Here is a 19,843-nt window from a genome sequence, read left to right as displayed (position 1 = left end):
AGAACTAAAATGTAATTTTTCTGAACTGGTTAAAAGCTCTTCATTTAGACATCTGACCATAAGTCTACATGTAAGTGTATATGTAAGTCTACAGTAGAATCTCAATGATACGAATATCTTGAGACTGCGAGAAAATTTATATCACGTAGGTTGTATTCATATCATGTAGTGACATAGGTCACCCTGGCAACAGGTGTGCGAACGGTGCATCGGCACGGCAGCTCTGCCGGCCTGACAACAGCCAGTGTCTGGCGCTACTGGTGAGCCGGGGCCTTCTCGTTGGCTCTGCCGGGGAGCGTGTGGTAGTTCATTTGTTCGTAACATGCACAGTGGCTTGAAAAGGGTACGCAACATCCAAAATTAAGCGCTTTACAAGCTGGTGGTCCCTTGAAAAATTTGTATCATTCCAAAAATTGTATGAGGCACGATCGTATCACCGAGATTCTGCTGTATTTCTTTAAATTCTTGTATTTCTAGAATTACGTATCCAAAGGCTAGCAACTGAAATGGTCACATGCTTTGGCTGCTCCAATTACCTCTTAACCCTTTACTCTACCTCTACCAAGCGCGACCTGTACTCATCCTAACTGCTTGTACCAATATTGTCAGGGCTGAGCCCTATTCTACCAGGCCGCAGCTGCTTCTGCTTTGTTTGCCGGAGATGAGCCCCACTCATCAATTTGAATTGAGTTGTGCATTTGACTTACGGCACTTGAACACATTCTTTGGTGCTCTCGAATTCTTTCATTGCTATCTGTTCAGATAATTATGCCAGAGCTTTATTTGTGTGCTGAGGGAAAGTGTCCATTTCAGCTCGGAGCTCAGATGTCTTTCATTTATATTTTAGGTCTTTGTAAGAGACAAACCCCGCATATAACTTTTCAAATGGGGATGTAATGCACCATAATTTGCTAGAATAAAAAATTGCTAATTTTTCATTCCTAATGAAAGAACTTGAGGTTTAATGGAGTAGTGACAGCAACACTTGTTGGGCATACAGTAATACCTCGTCAATTTGGAAAATTGGATAATTTGGACTCGTCTAGGCGCATGCATTATTTAATGGCTTCATACTTGTTAATTCGGATGTATTTGGCCAAATTGGGTCTGGTCAACTTGGACAACGCTCAAAAGCAGCGCGATGAGCGTGGAGCACTTGCATTCAACTGAAGCAAAGAGGCGGAGTCCACGTTGCCATAATCATCAGCGGAAACTACAGGAACCAACATCTTATGCCTATTCTTGCGTTTACCAGCACACATGACACCACATTGGCCATGTGCCTTTAGAGCTGCGCAGTCACCATTCATGATTTCCTCGGTGGCAACCATAGTTGTGTCCACAGCGGTCGTGACAAACAGTACTTTCATTTTGACACAGCCTGGGTTTGCCGTGTGCCTTCAGAACTGTGCGGTCGCCATCCATGATCGCAGTGACAGCAACGACCGTGTCGACGGCTGTGGTTGCAGTGAGCAGTAGTTTTGTTTTCGGCCGATGCACACGCAATGTTAGACAGTGTGGGAATTGTAAAGGATGATGAGCTATTCTACCGCAAACTGCATACTGGCATCAAACTTGCTGGCTACATCGTGATGCTGTTACCAACCAGCTCACTGGTGAAAAAATAATCGGGATAAGCAAGTCTCTGATGAAGACACAGCTGTTGCACTGCCGCTGCACTCCGTAGGAAATCATGAGGCCTTTGCCGCTGCAAACTCTAATCAATTGCGAGGTGATAACAATTGCAGCTTGTTTGCTGCTTTTTTCCAAAATAGAAGTAGGATTTGCTGAATCATTCAGTTAATATAAGTGTGTTGTTGTAGTAAGCATGTAAGTATTTGTTTATTGTTCTTTTGACACCCTCGATAATTTGACTTTCGGTTGATGCGGACTTTTTTTTTCGGTCCTGTGAAATCCCAACTAACAAGATTTCAATGTATACTTGTTCAGCAACTGCCATTAGCCAATCAGGTGTGGGGCCATGAAAGTGCATGTTTGTCATACAAAGTTAAGCTAGCATATATGGTGACTGCCAGTGCGCAAGCAGTGCACAACTATAAGTTATTGTATGGTTTAATACTATTATAAGTACATAAACCATTTTAAATCAGCTTGTGATTTGTCCTTCGTAGCATTACACCTTGGGGAAATCAATGTGCTTCAGCTGCTTTCATTAGCATTCATTTTGCTAACTTTTCTGCAGTTTGAAAGCAGTGAAACAATTAAACTTGTGTAACGTTGTATGCCCTCCAAAAAAGGCAACAGCTACTGAACTGTGCGCACCATAGTATGCATTTAATTAAAATGTTCACACCTGTAGATTTGGCTTGAGCAACAATCTTTGTTCAGGTGAATGTCCCTCTGTGCAAGCATGTTCAAACCTCTGTCCAAACCTCTGTGCAAGCCTCTTTGCCAGAAAAGCAGTTATTAATAGCGTGAAGCTTGGTTAAAGGGACACTAAAAAGAAACACGAAGTCAGTTTAGAGTAGTAAAGTATTATTTTGAAACCATATTTTTATTCATTTTGCTGTAATAGGTGGATTATCAAAGAGAAAATAGAGGTGGAAGTTCAATCCATTGAATTTCACACCAACACCCCAGCAACAATATTTCAGTGCACAAATTTTGAAGTACTTTTTCATGTTTGGGCTGTTGTGGCTTAGCAAAATTTCTTAAAACTTGCTGACTTCAGTCTTTAGCTCTTTAAGAACATAATGTAGTCCATCTGTTCCGATAAAAAATAGCCCAAGTGCAAGCTAGCACCATCAAAATTCATGACGTCATGATGAGCTGATGCAGAGGAACGTTAAGATGCCATTGCTGTTGTATTTCGTTTTCGAATCTTTTCTGGCTGTTCACGCTTCCTCTCATGTTAAACATAGCCTTTTCAAAAGTATTGTAGAAGGGTAATTAACTGGATTATTTTTCTTTTTATTGTCTGTTTATCAGGAAGTCTTCAGACATGAAGCTTACAAATAAAGTAGCTGTGAAGGATGCTTCTCTTTCCTCCTGCTTCAGCATAACCTTGATGCGTTCTCATTTCTTCCAATCTGTTTCTCTGAATGCTTGTCTTCTCCTGCCTTTAGGAAAGAGAAATGAAGAGGCAGCAAGCTTTAATCCTGCGAGAGCAGGTGAGCATATGTTGCTGCCTTGCCTTCTTAAACCTTGCTGCATTCTTTGGATCACACATTTCCTTTTACTGTGCCAGCAGTGTATTGTTCATCCAGCACCTAAAAACATGTGTTGTTTCCCAGTCTGGCAGCTAATGCCTCTTCTATTTCTCTGGTACACAGCCCTCTTCCATACCGTGCCCTGCTCCTCTTAAGCATATGCACAGATGTGAGGTGGTGCGTGCATCATGAATGGGGTCACAGTGCACGTCTGACATTTTCTCTTTGTGGTTCTTTGTAGCAGCATAGCTGCTGGGCATTGGACTAGGCTGGGCATTGGACAAGGATTTTTTCTGTTGAACGTGACTGTCACACCAAAACTATGTGGGTGCATTAAAACTGAGTGTCACTACGCACTGCTTGGACCACAAGGCACAAATCAGCATTCTGGGTTAATCGTGGGGGTATTGTTGCTGTAGGGTAACGCAGTGGGGGCAGGAATGAAGCGCCCCTAAACCATCGTTTACATTTCAAGCATTTTTGAAATAAATGCATGCATTGTGTACAGAATACTGCGACAATCATTATTGGTGAATATGGCAGCGCTTTTCTGTGTGAGGGAAGCCACAAATTCAAAAAAATTCAGGCAGAACCCATCTCACAATGACTTTCGATGCAAATGCGATTAGCATTCAAGCAATGTGGCACCACACCATATCACCACTGCCAAAACACGTCATTCATGTATGACCAGTGTACTTCAGCCGGGCACCTCTCATGCTTCCATCTCATGCACCATCTAGCAAATATCTTGCGATGCCTGTGTGAAGTCCCGCTCTTTTTGCATGGCCTCCGAGATCTGTGATGCACCAGTGCGGACCAACAGTGAGAATCACTCAGTGCCCACAGGCATTTGTAGCACAGCACAGCACTACAGCATGGGGTTGCTGAGCTTGAGGAATCTGTGATGCCGGTTCGATTTCTCTCAGTGCTGAAGGAGTTTTAAAGGAGCCCTGGACCACTTTTTGTCGAAGTCGAGAAATGCATTTTAAATTAAAATAGGCTATTTCAGAAATGTTTTGCCGCAAAAAGTACTTCAACGTGTTAAGCAGAAGCGGTGTTATTGGCACTCGAGCATCCCTGGTGCAGTGCTTCTGCTCATTCTTTAATGACGTGCACTGTTAAGGCTATGGCAGGGCGTGCCCAAACGATCTGCCTACTGAACATCACCGTGGCGCGCAGTTAATTTGTGATTTCGGACGTTTGCATAGATGCCCCTACTTTGGATTTTGGCGCCTACAACATGCCAAATGTGGTAGTCCTCAGCAAGCCACAGTTCACTCAGCCAGCGCACTTGTTACGTAGCAGACCGCAGCTACATGCAACTGTAGCCGACTGTAATGTGTATGCACAGCCTTTGCTTTATGCATGACAGGGCTTGAGTGTGCACTTGTGCTCATATGCTCCAGTATAGCCGTGCTACGGGGGGTGGACCGGCCTTGTCCTGCACCAGCTTGACCGACTGTTAGTAGCCACATCCAACTTGTGCCTTTTGAAGCGCTGTCAATATCTCAGCTGTCAATATCTCAATACAAAGTGAAGCTGGCCAAGGTGTCTAACGAGGACTGGCCAGGAGTGAGCGCGCGCTGGCAAGCATGCTTGTGGTCTGACCTTAAGTTTCGTGTGGTTTGAGGTTAGTTGAGTATTCAAAACTAGTCGAAATCAGTGAGACCCTACAGCTCCAACACCAATAAGCAGGGTAACCAAAGTATAATTTCTACGTGGACGGCCACGGCCAAGTGTGGGCAAATGATAGACAGCTTCTTCCTGAAGTACGTAATTATTATCCTAATGTGAAAGTGGATTTTCACTTACTTCGGCCTGTTTATTAAACTACGCCACTGAATCGACGCACTAACAGTAGGAAGAAGCACCCTAATCCAAACGCCCTTTTTGATTGATGTCTGATATTGGCCAAAAGCTGCCACTTATGGGAATCTGCTATATTACAAAATAAAGCATCCAGAAAAGAGTGAGGAGCAGGCTTCTGTTGAAAAGAAAACATTTGAGAAGGTGGCCTCACACCGATTGTGAGCTCCATGCACCGAGCATGACTGCAAGATGTGGCTGAGATGTTCAGAGCAACGTATATATCCATGGACTGTGTTTTTTCACCAAGCCCGAGGAGGGGTGCAGGACCCCTTTAAAGTTTTTTAATTGAAGAGCACCAGTGTGTACTAATGGCGAGAATCCCTCTCAGCCTGCCGTCATTCGTGGCACAGCGCTACAGTGTCAAGCTGCTGTGCCTGAGGAACCTGTGTGATGTGGATTCAGTTCTGCCGAACACCAGAGAAATTTTAAAGCTATATTTTTTTTTTTCATCGGAGGGTGGCATAAAGATCTAAAAAGACCCAAAGTCTCTGAATTAGGCTAAGAATGCTGTTCGCATTAAGACAATCCCAGGCTCCTCTCTGAGCTTTTCCGATCCCCTCTTTGCATATTGTGATGCCAGCAGGATCTTGCGTGGGATGTCACCAGGGTGAAAACTGTCAATTAGTTGGTCAGTGAGGTATGATAGCACCACATTTACGAGAGCCAGTTTTTCTGAGAATGTAGGGGGCAGCCCGTTGTGTGCCACTGGTCCTTCCATGAAACTTCCATTTATACGGCATCCTGTGTTGGGTGATTAGGGGCGGACAATGCAGGAGGCTTTCTTCTGGTATGTTGGCATGACCCGTAGCTTTTGCCATACTGCGTGGAGTTAGCGACAGTACACGGCAAGAAGGAGAGAGCGCCGGTTAGGTGGGTAGAAAAGGCGAGAGGGAAATTGCAAAGGCTGCGTAGTCGGTCATCAAATGCCTGTGACTTCACTATTAAAGCATGATTTCAAAAAGTTCTTGCAGCTGTATCTTCATTGTAGTCTGGTACACAGCTGCCATTATATGACAAGTTTTTGAGCTCAGTGTGGTTTAGGGGCCTTTTAATACAGTGAGTGCATGGTTAGGTGCGCTGGTGTATAGACGGGGTAATGGGTGCATAGCTTTTAAACGTGGGCGCATAGTATTACATCATGGCTCTGTTATGACTCATGCACTGCTGTCCCAGCATAGTGCAGTATGTACAAGTGATAATTCGGGTAAAGTGCAATGCTCATAGGTTAGTGAGGGCTAGGATTCACCTCAATTTGAAGAGAGGAAGAGTAAAATTGGTCACAGGTCATCCTAGAGGCAGTAAGGGTAAAAGCAGATAAATTCAGGCCGGCACTTGCAAACAAATATGCAGCCTTTGAACAAAGATGAAGATGACCTAAAGGTAATGAATGAAACCATAACTAGGTTGGCTTCAGAGGCGGCAGTTGAAGTGGGAGGCAAGGCACCAAGGCAATCAGTAGGCAAGTAATAACAAAGGTCCTAATAAAAAAAACTACGAAGAATGAAAGTGTCGAACTCAAGAGATAGGATAGAATTCGCAAAACTATCAAAACTGATCAACAAGGTGAAAATTAGGCTGTTCGAAATTATAACGTAAGAAAGACTGAAGAAGCCGTAAAAAAAATGGACGCAGTCTGAAATCAGTGAGAAGGAAACTTGGCATAGGACAAACCAAGATGTATGCACTGAAAGATAAGCAGGGTGATATCAGCAATCTCGCAGGCGTAGTAAAAGCAGTGGAAGTGTTCTATACTGACCTGTACAGTACCCAGAGGAGTAAGGAGAAGATGGAATAACAGTAGCTTTAATCAAAGATGGTGGAGATATCATGCTTGAAAAGCTTGCGGCTCTTTATACGAAATCTCTCACGACTTCAAGGGTCCCAGAAAACTGGAAGAATGCAAACAGTATACTAATCCTCGAAAAGGGAGACGTTAAAGAATTGAATTATAGGCCCAATAGCTTACTCCCAGTGTTATATAAAATATTCACCAAGATAATTTGCAATAAAATAAGGGCAACACTGGACTTTAGCTAACCAAAGGAACAGGCAGGCTTCACGAAGGGATACTCTACAATGGATCACATCCATGTCATTAATCAGGTAATCAAGAAATCCGCAGAGTACAATCAGTCTCTACATATGGCTTTTACAGATTACGAAAAGGCACTTGATTCAGTAGAGATACCAGCATTCATAGAGGCATTACGTAATCAAGGAATACAGACCACTTATGTAAATGCCTTGGAAACTATCTACAGAAATTCCACAGCTACCGTAATTCTACGCAAGAAAAATAGGAGGATACTTGTAAAGAGGGGGTCAGACAAGGTGACACAATCTCTCCAATTCACTGTTTCATTTCATTTCATTGTATTACCTTAACCCTTTGTGAGGTGCTACTTTTTCCTTGAAATTTCGTTCATAAAATCTGAAGAATAGCATTCAGCAGGGCAAAAGAAAATGTTTGACACATTTTTCAAGAAACATGGTGCAGCAGTTCTCGAAAGAAAAGTGGTACATATATGTACCACTGACTTTACTAGAAGAAATGAAATGTGGTACACTTTTGTACCGCTCTCCGCAGGCGGTTTAAAATGAAGAGACAATGTGTAACAGGAACGATATTTACAAAGTCAATGCTGCTGTTCACTTGTGGAATGGCTAAAAACATTCGACACATAGCGGAACTTGGCATTTGCTGCACAGAAAGCTCGTTCGAACTTGCTGCTGTGTCGTGGAACCCCACCTACACCTCTGTCGACAGGCCGACCGCTACGGGTGACGATCTCGGCCGAGAAGTCTGATGTCGTCAGGAACTCCTACCATATGCTTGCCGTCCCCTTCTTGCTTTTACAGGCGACAATCCTTTGCTATTACCTCCGCTTTCAGAAAGAATGCAAATGCACGGCCTGTGCGATTTGACCGGTGCGATAGCCGTCCACTTAGGCCTAACAACCCCAGCCAAAAGCGAGCCCAGAACAGACAATTCAAAACGGTGAACGATTAGGGCGCCCTCAATGTATGTATATTGTTGCAGATGAATCACTAGGTTCCATTTAGCAAACGGGTAAAAGGATACACTTAGTAGGCATGTTGAAGCAGCGTTTTGTGTTTTTCCCACGCCACAGCAGCACGTACTGAACCGCAATGAAGACATTTGCAAAAACTAAGTTTTCGCGCCACATGACGGAATAAGATAAAAACACCCATAAAGCTTTCTAAATGCCTTGGTAGATGGCAGTACTAGTAAAATTGTCTCCAATTTGAACAGTTGTTTCATTACGGGCATTTGAAACGTGCCCAAAAAGTGGTACATATTTGTACCACTGTACCACGAAGGGTTAAAGGCCCCAATAAATGGAGCGTTACATAAGGGGTGGCAAGAATAAAAATACACATTCACAATAACAGGAAGTTTTTTACATTTTCGACGAACTTCGATGGGCACATAATGACAGCAATGTCATTAGGAAGGCTGTTCCAGTTCACAGCTGTGCGAGGAAAAAAAGAATTTGAAAACGTGACGGTGCGTGAGCGTGGACAGGCAACCTGTAGCTGATGGCTGGTGCGGTGAGATATGCGTATAGGGGGAAGGATATAAGGTGCGATGCGCAAGGGGCTATGAAAGAATTTGTGAAATAAAGGTAGGCTGGCAATGCAACGATGGAGCGATAAGGGGGATAATGCAGATGCTGTTTTTAAGGAGGAAACACTGATATCAAAGGAATATGACGAGTGGATAAAACGAGTAGCACAATTTTGTACAGATTCAAGATCATTAATTAGGTATGCTTGATGATGATGTGCTTGGAAGAAGTATTCAAGCTAGTAAAGTGGGAAGGCTTAGGAGTAAGGATCAACAGCGAATATCTCGGCCACCTTCGGTTTGCCGATGACATTGTTCTATTCAGCAACACTGCAGCTGAGTTACAACAAATGATTGAGGACCTTAACAGAGAGAACGTAAGAGTGGGATTGAAGATTAATATGCAGAAGACAAAGATAATGATGAATAGCCAGGCAAGGGAACAAGAGCTCAGGATTGCCATTCAGCCTCTAGAGTCTGTGAAGGAGTATGTTTACCTAGGTCAATTAATCACAGGGAACCCTGATCATGAGAAGGAAATTTATAGAAGAATAAAAATGGGTTGGATCGCATACGGCAGACATTGTCAGCTCCTGACTGGAAGCTTACCATTATCATTGAAAAGGAAGGTTTACAATCGGTGCATTTTACCGGTGCCGACATATGGGGCAGAGACTTGGAAACTGACAAAGAAGCTTGAGAACAAGTTAAGGACCATTCGAAGAACGATGGAACACGTGCGAAGAACAATGGAATGAAGAATGCTATGGCAGAACATTGAGACAGAAAGAAAGCGGTTAGGATCGGAGAGCAAATGGGTATAGCCTATATTGTAATTGACATTAAGAGAAAAAAATGGAGCTGGGCAGGTCATGTAATGCACGGATTAGATAACCGTTGGACCATTAGGGTTACAGGATGGGCACCGAGAGAAGGGACGCGCAGGGGGGTTGAAGACGGCAGACGACTAGATGGGGCGATGAAATTAGGAAATTTGGGTGCACTAGTTGGAATCTGTTGGTGCAGGACAGGGGTAATTGGAGTTCGCTGGGCAAGGCCTTCGTCCTGCAGTGGACATAAAATAGGCTGCTGCTGCTGCTGCTGCTGCTGCTGCTGCTGCTGCTGCTGCTGCTGCTGCTGATGATGATGATGATGATGATGATGACTGCTGTCGCAGCCAATCTATTGTGTGAAAATGCACAAACTTGTGTTTATTTCTTTATTGTGGCATCTATAATTGTGCATTATCTTGCCTGTTCCCTTAAATTTCTAAGAGCCATTCTCCTGGCACATTACTGTGTTAGAAGTGGCATGAGTAGTGCCATAAATAAGGAAATAATGTGAATTCAAGGACTTGGCATTTCTGTTGACTTGTCTTTTGGCAACGTACTTGTGGGAAAAAAAACTACATTGTTAAGTATAAATGCAGTTTGACTATCAACAATTCCCCTGCCTGAAAAATGGGCCTAATTTCAATTTAACGTAGTATTTTTGCTCATAGCAAGCTCTTTGGCATGCAGTTGTTAGCTAGCATTAATATTCTTTCTTACACCTTTATAGGAGATGCAAAAGCGTCGGGAGATGCTTCTTATGGTTGATTTGGTGAGTTTTACGATTTTACTTTGTTTCAGTACTTTCTCTCTGTGGTTTCCTGTTTTTTAGGAGCCTTGTAGATGGAAATCACATTATTGTTAGTGGTTGATGCAAGAATAAAAATGCCTTTTACTTCATGCTTTGTTTAGTTTGAATGGTGACATGATGCCAGCATGTTAGAACCAATATGTGCACCATGTGCTGTGGCTTCTTCGCACAGCTCGGTCAGGCACTTCGTGGCTGAAACAGTTAGATGATTCCATTGTGCTGAGAAAGGCTTGTTGTATGGGGGCCACATTCTGGATCATGGAAGTTTTGCCGACACCACTGTTATTGGACGTTGATTGGCTAAGCTGTTGAGCCAAAAGAAAGCCCATGTCACTTGTTTAGCATTTCACCTGATGACACCTCATGTAGAAAGGATCGATAAGGAATGAATTGCTACACAACTTTATCAAGCATTATTGATCAAGCAGTGGTCATCGCAATATTCCTTAATTTATTCATATGCTGCACACAATCTAGCAAGACAGGCCTATCTCTGCAAGTACCTCTAGCATAGGTGATGTCACAATACTACGACACTGCAAGCATGTCTCTAACCATTTTGGAAATTTAGCACCGATACCACTAAAGAAGATAAGAGTGAGAAGAAAAGCAAATCACACTCGTCAGTGTGGCCTCAAGCTAGTGAATTTCGATAACATTTTCAGGAAAAATAAAATGGCCTAATTGCACAAAAATCTGTGACCTTATACTAGTGTACCAGCAGTGTTTTTCTGGTGTGAAATTTAAAAAGGGAAACATTGCTATTCATTTTAAGAAGAAAACAAAATTTTCTTTTTCTTTTGCTAGGGGCCTTGTTCTCCCAAATAAATACAAATTGCCTTGAAAAACTACTTGCCAAATTAAGAAAAGTTATGACTTATTCTATTTGGCGAACAGGAGCACTCAAGAGAGTCCCCAAAGTTCTCTCTTAATAGGAGCGACGCTCCATTGGGTGAACAGGAGCAGGAACGCTGAGATTAAATGGAAGAAAAGGAGCAGTTTGGTGACGCGGAATGCAGTCGAGAGAAGTTCGAGCATCACCAGTGTGAAAAGTGGAGTGCAAAGGAAGTCACTCATGCAAACACTCCATATCATTTTATTTTGGCTGTGTTCCCATTTTTTGGTTCATGCGCGGCAGCAATGGCAGCTGAGAAGTGAAGCTCACATAATAATTACTGCCGGAAGGTAAACAATCTGGCACATGATGTTGCCCTCTCACCTACTTTCGGAGCACATGGAATGCTTCATTGAGGGAGCAAGCAGTCAGATTCTCGCTGTGCTACTGCTCTGCACCTCCCTACTCTTTAGGCTCCGCCCCTGCTCTGACGATGGAATGCACTAATAGTGTTGATCATTAGTGCCCCTTAAAAAAGAGCTTTTACCCTTCCTATCTTTAAATTTGTTGATTTATATGGCAGTCATATTTTGGTGACTGACAGCAGATAAATTCAGGCATCAGTTGTTACAACTTTGTAGACTGCCTGCTGGAGCTAAACAATATTGATATACTGCTTATGACTAGCAAATGTGGCCAACTTGTGAATGGAAATAGCTGACAGCCAGAATTAAAACAGAGAGAACAGACCGAACGGAGATAGCATAGGCACAATATAGGCATTGTTTCATCTTGCTTTTTTTTTTTTTTTTTCATTTGTCATCTTGTCTATGCTGCTTGCAAGTGGTGAATCAGCTAGCTCAACTTCATGCACGTGGACATTTCTGTGACCCGAATATTCATTACGTGCTGTCTCCCTCTTCTTTTTCTCCCACCAGGAACGGGAGAGGAGGAGACAACACATGCTGCTTGTTCGTGCCCTCGAAAACCGCAAGAAGATGGAGGTGTGTTATAGCTTTGCTCTCAAACAGCCACTTTGCCTCGGTGGTGAGGTTGCTAAGAAGATGGTTACCGCTGAAAGGGACAAGTGTTAGGATGCTTTACATTGACATTTTAGTGCACTTTTGATTTTTCTTAAAAGGGTCCGTGAGCCACCTTTTATCAAAGTGGAGAAGTGCACTTAGAGTTAAAATAGGCTATTTAAGAAATACTTTGCCACAAAAAGTATTTCAATGCATTCAGCAAAAGCAGAGTTTGTGGCCATTAAACTCCCCCCTTGCAGTGCTTCCGCTCCTTCTTCAATGCCTTGCACTGTAAAGTTACGGCGGAGCTGGGTGTGCCCACAGCACTCCGCCTACTGAACGTCACCGTGGCGTGCTGTTGAAATTTGATTTTGAATGTTCACATAGATGGCCACTACTACCGATTTTGGTACCTATGACATGCCAAACATAAGCAAAATGTGGTTGTCCTCAGCGAGCCGCAGTGTGCTCAGCTGGCGGACTCATGGCACTCCGCAGCAGCCACGGTTTCTATGCTACCTAGCAGACCGCAGCTACATGCAAATGTAGTGCATATGTGTAGCGTTTTTATTTGTGCCCGACAGGGCTTGAGCATGTGCTCGTGCTCACGTGCTCCAGTCTAGCCGTGCTGCATGGTGCGGACTGGCATTGTCCTGCACCAGCTTGATCAACGGAGAGCAGCCACGTCCAACTTGTGCATTTTGAAGCGCTATCAGTAGGCCAATACGAAGCGGAGTCTGCCACAGTGTGTAACCAGGAGTGGCCAGGAGTGAGTGCATGCTGGCAAGTGTGTGTGGCCTGACTTTAAGTTTTGCATGGCTCGAGGGTAGTTGAGTGTTCAAAACTAGTTGAAATTAGCAAGACCAAATGGCTATGACGCCGATAAGCAGGATGACCAATGTTTAATTCCTGCACGGGCAGCTGCTGCCGAGCGTAAGCGGATGATAGTCGGCTTCTTCCGGAAGTGCGTAATGTGTAACGAAGACGGGAGTTGCGTGTTCGTGCATGTGGACTTACCTGCATCCTCGATGAAGTGCACCTTCTCGTGCAGCGTCAATGTCTTGTACTTCGGCATTCTGTCTTCGGAGAATGAGCTGCGCACGAGCCGCGCACGCGGCCGAGATTTCGCATACGGTAGGCATCTGCACACACACCATTCACTAGTGCTGTGGACAATGAATGACGATGAAGGTGCACAGCCAACGGAGCATGGAGGAATGCCAACAGTGCGATGCAGCCCTACACGTGGAAAACAGGAAACGAAAAATGCAATGGGAATGGCAATGCTGTCTTTTGATTTGCCTGGGTTGCCAGTGATAATGATGATGATGGTGGTGGTCTGTGTTTATCCCCTTTGAAACGGTGGGGGGCAGCTATGTAGCAGCCTAAGCTAGGAATTCAATAAAAACTAAATTAAATTCAAAGAACCCGTCCGGCTGCTGAAGAGCGGCATCACACGGTTGTTTAACCAACTACCACAACCTCCGAAATGTCCGTTGCTGGGAGGCTGTCGCACATTGCTGCCGGCCGGAAACTGCGAATTATCTGGATAGAGCTGTGCTGGCTATTCAAATTATGCGGTAGAATTTGCATTGAAGATGACAGCGCCGCTCAAATTCTTTGAAATAACCGAAATTTAGAATTAGACGAGTTTGAATTATCGAGGTCTTACTTTAGTCGAAATCGGCAAGACCCAATGGGTATGACACCAATAAGCAGGGTGGCCGAAGCTTAATTCCTACAGGGGCGGCCGCAGCCGTGCATGAGCAGACAGTAGTCACGGCGTAAGTATTATTGAAATTCAAAAGCTGATTTTCGCTCCCTTCAGCCTGTTTGTTAAACTTTCTCAATAAATATAAACAGAAACATAACGAAGAGAAACACACTGATCCCAACCCTCTTCTTGATGTCAGCTATTGGCCAACAGCATATGTGTATGGAAATCTGCTATATTACAAAATAAAGCGTCCAGAAAACAGTGAGGAGCAGGCTTCTGTTGAAAAAAGAGTGTTTGAGAGAAAGCCGACTCCAAGCTCTGTTTGCAAGCTCCATGCGCCATGCACGACTGCAATACTTGGCCGAACTGTTCACAGCAGTGTAGGCTACCCATGGATTGTGTTTTTCCACTAAGCCCGAAGGGTGATTCAGGGCTCTTTTAAAGCTGTAAACATGTCCTTTCTCTCCCTTGGATCACTCAAGCAGACAAGCACACTTGCGAATTTGTATGCATTTATCATAAAATGCTTGGTTTCTTAAGCTTCTTACGATTGTCGTATTGACACCAATAATTTTATGAATTTTTGTTTTCGTTCAGTTTGAATACAGAAAAGCACTGACCGATCATTCGGACCTACCTGCAGAAGTGCCACCCACTTGTTGAAGCAGTGTATAACAGGAACTGAAATTTCAACCCCTTGACAATGTTTCATGATAGAACTTATAAATGTTTCCGTTTACCTGTTTATCAATACTTTTCCAACTGTAGAGCAGAAGTGCTGTTCTGTGTCCCCATGGGATACAATCTGCAAGTATTTGAATAAACTGTCAACATGTGATAAAACAACTTTTTGTAATATTCATCAGATTTTAGTATTTCTTGGCTTCGACTGTATGTGTTCCAGCATATTAAGTTTGCCAGGTCTGGGGGGACAGCTAATGAGTGAACTTGGACATGTTGTGTTACTTGGTGCTCCTCTGTTAGAAGGGAAACCTAATGTGCAGTCTATTTTCTTTTGACAGGATTCAAAGAAACTGGATATGCATATTTTGAAGGAGGTCAGGAGACCTGTCGAAGACATGCTTCTGAAGGACGCTCTTGTAAGCTTGTTCTGCTTACTTTTTCCAAGTGCAATCTATTTTGTTTGTGTGCTTGCACACTAGTGTGGCAGTGTCGGTGTGAGCATTTTTAACTTTGAGGAATATTTTAAGCGTCTTTGTACAGTGGTTCCATAAACTATACGCCATAGTGATTAACTCATTCATTTGTTCCTAGCAATAGGCCTTGGCCCGTTTTCTACCTGTTATCTTAATAAACCATTGCTGAAAAAACATCAATGACTGCAATGTGAAATATGATTATTCAAGTGGCACATGCCCGCCATGTGTTGAACCAGTGGGTCAAATTCAGTGGCGATTTAGTGGTAAATGCAAGAGAAATGTGTTAGCATTACATCACTCCTCTTTGAGGTCCTGCATTCATGATTGAAACTGCATTCACCACGTTGCAAACATACACATGCAGCAATGCATGTGCGTGCGTGCTGTCCCATGCGTAATTTGTGTCAAAACTAAAAAATATGCGTGCACCACGTAGCTGGACAGACCCACAGTAATTTTGTTTGCCGTCACTTGGAGCAAGTCGGACTGTTTCTGTGTTTTGCCTAATTACATAATTAGTCATTATTGATTAATCAGCTTCATTAAATATTATGTTATGTTCAGAATAAAAGTGTGAGTGAGAAAATTGTAGGCCAACTTGAAAAATTCCTGATTCTGCTTTCTGTTGCTTAAATACATGCTACATAAAGCTCTTTTCCAAGCCACAAAGAAGTCCGTGATAATGTGCGAAAAGTGCCACATGACTAGTCATGTGGCACTCTTATATGTTTTGTGAGCTTTCTTTCAAGCCTCTGTTTATGATTTATTGTTAGCTGGCTCCTCATAGCAGCAGTAATCGCAGTTCTCTCTTTTTTTTCTCTTCCAGCCTTTGCCAACACTAAATAGGATACCTGGGCTAAAAGTTCCAGGCACTGCATTTGCAAATCTCTTGATGGTTCGAGAGTTTCTGCACAACTTTGGTGAAACGCTGCACTTTGGTGAGTTATTTATTGTCTTGATTTGCTAAGTAGCTTTTCTGTGTTAGTTGCAAGGTTTCACTGCCTAAAGCCTGCTTGACTTATTCACCCAAAAAATGGAGGGGGGGGGGGGCATAGAAATGTGATACGAATGCTCATATTTTTAAAATACTGCCAAAATAAATTTTTTTACATTTTAAATATAAAAAAAGGTGTGTGCAACCCTTTAGCCTAATTTACTTGTCATACATTACTGTAAGGAGCTGGTGTCCAAAACACATCTGCCTCCTTTTGCTTTCTCTTAAGAAAATGCAAGCACAGCCTTTTTGTTATCACAACACTGACAAAAACTGGAATTCATTCATTCAAATTTTAATTCATTCAATTGGCTTAGTTACGCTGCCTCTCCATGTTGAACATCATGCTGCTTTCTCTATGTGGACGTGCGTGCATTTCTCTTGAGAACTGAGTTTTTCATCTTTCTTCAAGTAAAGGCAATTACCTGCTGTTTGTTTCTGGGACAATTTCAGCTTTGTCTTAGCCTTTTGTGAGTGCATGAGCTCTTTTTTTTTGGTGCCATGCCAGTACATTTACGGTGTGCAATGGTGCCTGTGCTTCAACAGAATGTGAGGCTTTTCCAACTCACAGTCAAGCTAGTTGGTTAAAAAAAAAAGTGCAATTTTTGGAGCCTAATCAGACTAAACTCTGCTTATAATGACCTGCGCAGGCTTTTCGTGTTTTAACTGCACAATTGTTACACAAGAGAAGTATTCAAGCTATTAAACTGCAAAGGCTTAGGAGTGAAGATCAACAGCGAATATCTCGGCAATCTTCTGTTTGCAGATGACATTGTCCTACTCAACAACACTCTGGACATATTACAAGAAATGATTGAGCACCTTAACAGAGAAAGTGTAAGAGTGGGGTTGAAGATTGATATGCAGAAGACAAAGATAATGTTCAATAGCCTGGCAAAGGAACAAAAGTTCAGGATTGCCAGGCAGCCTCTAGAGTCTGTTAAGGAGTGTCTTTATATAGCTCAATTACCCGCAAGGTCCCCTGATCATAAGACGGAAATTCACAGAATAAAAATGGCTTGGAGGGCACATGGCAGGCATTGTGAGATTCTGACTGGGAGCTATCATTGAAAAGAAAGGTGTACAATCACTGCATTCTACCAGTGCTAACATATGGGGCAGAAACTTGGAGGTTGACAGTCAAGCTCGAGAACAAGTTAAGGGCCATATAAACAGCGATAGAATGAAAAAACTTGGAGGACGCTTAAGCTTCGCCTTCAAGAGTGGAACGCGATAGCGTTATCGCACCCCGTTCGCATTGCCCACTCATTCGCTCGGCATGCTCTTGAGTCACACAAAGACGAAACGTGCTCCTGAGCAAGCGGAACGAACCAAAGAACTCGGTGTCTCGGAGGTAGAAACGATCTACGCGAGGCAAACGTCGTGATCGGCACGGACAGCCGGGCCGCGACGCGCCATGAAGGCGGACGCGATCATGGGGCTGACGTCTCGATGGGATCGTCCTCTATCTCGCTTGGGAGCACCACACAGATGCATGACTCCTCACCAGCAGCACAGCGCACATTGCAGGGGACGCTTTCCCACCAGACGCACTACGGCGCAGCAATCACGTCAGAGGCGTCCCGCATCAGACGCTGCACCTAGGAATCGCGCCGTGAGCGAAAAGAGGAGCCACGTCGCCTAAACACGAGGGTTCGAGAGATGCACACTGGAAGTTGGAAGGGGAGAGAGCGAGAAAACTTATTAAACGCAAGGGTATTGGGGCATCCTTGCACCGTTCCTCGCATGGCCCCAATGCGCTCAAACGAGACAAAGGAGAGAAGCGTTTAACTGCGACTTCTGTAATTTACATGCTCATAATTACCGATATGCACCGCAGTATAACTTTCTACAGTACGTTTCTAAGGCAACACCGCATTCACTAGAGGCGCTTTTGTCCCGCTTTGAAGCATCGAACTCATGGCTGAGTGGTAGCGTCTCTGTCTCACACTCCGGAGACCCTGGTTCAATTCCCACCCAGCCCATCTTGCAAGCTGTTTTTATTTATGAATTGCCTTCCACCATTTTTCGCTCACGGCCAACGGCAATGACACCGGCTTTTCTGCAACACGAGCTCCTTATTGCTGTCGCATTATAATGTTAGGTGTACCGTTAAGAGACGGGAAGAGATCGGTGTAGATCAGAGAGCAAACGGGGATTGCCGATATTCTAATTGACATTAGTAGAAAAAAATGGAGCTGGGCAGGCCATTTAATGCATAGAATGGATAACCGGTTGACCATCAGAGTTACAGAATGGGTGCCAAGTGAAGGGAACTGCAGTCGAGGATGGCAGAAAACTAGGTGGAGTGATGAAATTAGGAAATTTGGAGGTGCAAGTTGAAATCGGTTGCCGCAGGACAGTGGTAATTGAAGATCACCTGGTGGAGGCCTTCGTTTTGCAGTGGATATGAATAGGCTGCTGCTGATGCTGTTTAAGCTAATTAGTGCTCCGCAATGGCAAATCGCATACAGCAAGGAGATGCATAAGTGTGGACAAGTTGCACATTGCGCTGACTTCAAACTGAGCCTTAATAATAAGAAAAAGTTTTTTGCACAAGAGTGACAAAGTGAAAATGAAAGTGAAAGCCAGTAGAGCAGACTGCGTAAAAATGAGAATAACATCTTTGGTGGTTCTGCAGTCATGCGTGTGGCTTCTTCTTGTCCTATGATTTGCTCATTTGGCTCTCACTTGGCCTTTTATAACTTTTATTTGTGTCGTTCTTGTACATTGAACCCTTGCCACTTGAAGTTCAGTTGTAAGTCAGCTCTATGAGTCTCTGGTACAAATTTACACGTCTTTTTGCAATTGGCTATATTGCTTAAAGTCACAGTGCACTGCCTTCTCTCCTGCTCCTCGCCAGATGTGGACAAGGTTCCCAGCTTGAACTCTCTCCAGCTGGGCCTGATCAACCATGACATCAAGTCGGAACAGCAGTTGCTCAACGTAGTGCAGCACCTGCTCACGTGTGCCATTCATGACCCGGGAACACTGCCCTGCAAGGAGGTGCTTACTGCATTCCCTTCTTTTTGCTTTCTACCTTGTTCCTTTTGTCAGGAATTTACACTGCCTCGCTATCTATGGTTTCATGGGTACCACAAGCTATGTGTACAGTCTGACCTAAATACAGTCAAACCTCGATATATCAAACACGGATATATTGAATTATTGCATATATCGAACACTTTCTATATCACCTCGAAAATCGCATGCATTGTTATTTTTTTTATTTTGAACGGGGTCGGACGTAAAATGGATATATCGAACTCCGCCAACCCAGACCACGTGCGCTCTGTTGACAGGCGGTGAGCTTTCCTGCAACACCCTCGAAGATAGCGCTGGCACGACGGGCGTTCCCGACTGCTGTGCACCATAGCTGCGCATGTTGATCGCGTCGAGGGTGCCATTTGAACGTAGCGGCACACGCACGCGGCAACTTAGCTAGTTCTTCGTCAACGACACATTGCATTTGCTGTACCGAATCATCGGTGCCGCGCTCTGCGCCTGCCATGCCATGCGAGGACTAAAGGTTTGCATCCACAAAGACGCACGACAGCGCATGCTCGCTGTGCTCATTCATAGATGCCTTGGCAGACGCCACTTAATACTATATTATTGGCAGTGTTTCAAAATGCTTCGATTGACGAGTATGGAGATCTCAGCAGAAGTAGCGGCCAAACGAAGACGCTGCCGAGGTTGATCCCACAGGCACAGATGTTGCCCCACTCCCGACTTCAACTGGGGCTGTAGCTGGCATCGGCCTATCGCTTGTGGTTCATCGACTATGTGAGGACTCCGTTTTTAAGGGGAGACGCGGGTCGAAAAACGGCGATTTTCATCAGA

The 19,843-nt window shown here is 43.9% G+C and overlaps 1 protein-coding gene across 8 annotated transcripts in view; it reads left to right on the top strand.

Annotated features, from left to right (window-relative positions):
* The window catches only part of LOC126531595 (bromodomain adjacent to zinc finger domain protein 2B-like), a 134,605-nt gene that overhangs the window by 55,693 nt on the left and 59,069 nt on the right, over positions 1–19,843 (top strand). For 6 of the 8 annotated variants that reach the window (XM_050179186.3, XM_050179180.3, XM_055071281.2 and 3 more), the window contains 6 exons: positions 3,087–3,131; positions 10,192–10,233; positions 12,046–12,111; positions 14,869–14,946; positions 15,833–15,944; positions 18,864–19,006. In XM_050179186.3, the coding sequence (XP_050035143.1) occupies positions 3,087–3,131; positions 10,192–10,233; positions 12,046–12,111; positions 14,869–14,946; positions 15,833–15,944; positions 18,864–19,006 (486 nt within the window). The remainder of the gene's footprint in view (positions 1–3,086; positions 3,132–10,191; positions 10,234–12,045; positions 12,112–14,868; positions 14,947–15,832; positions 15,945–18,863; positions 19,007–19,843) is intronic. The other 2 variants (XM_055071280.2, XM_072288451.1) reach the window with 1 other exon arrangement.

This window comes from Dermacentor andersoni, chromosome 5 (genome assembly GCF_023375885.2).
Source record: "Dermacentor andersoni chromosome 5, qqDerAnde1_hic_scaffold, whole genome shotgun sequence".
NCBI classification, from domain to species: Eukaryota; Metazoa; Arthropoda; class Arachnida; order Ixodida; family Ixodidae; genus Dermacentor; species Dermacentor andersoni.
This window is presented reverse-complemented; position numbering and strand designations above follow the sequence as displayed.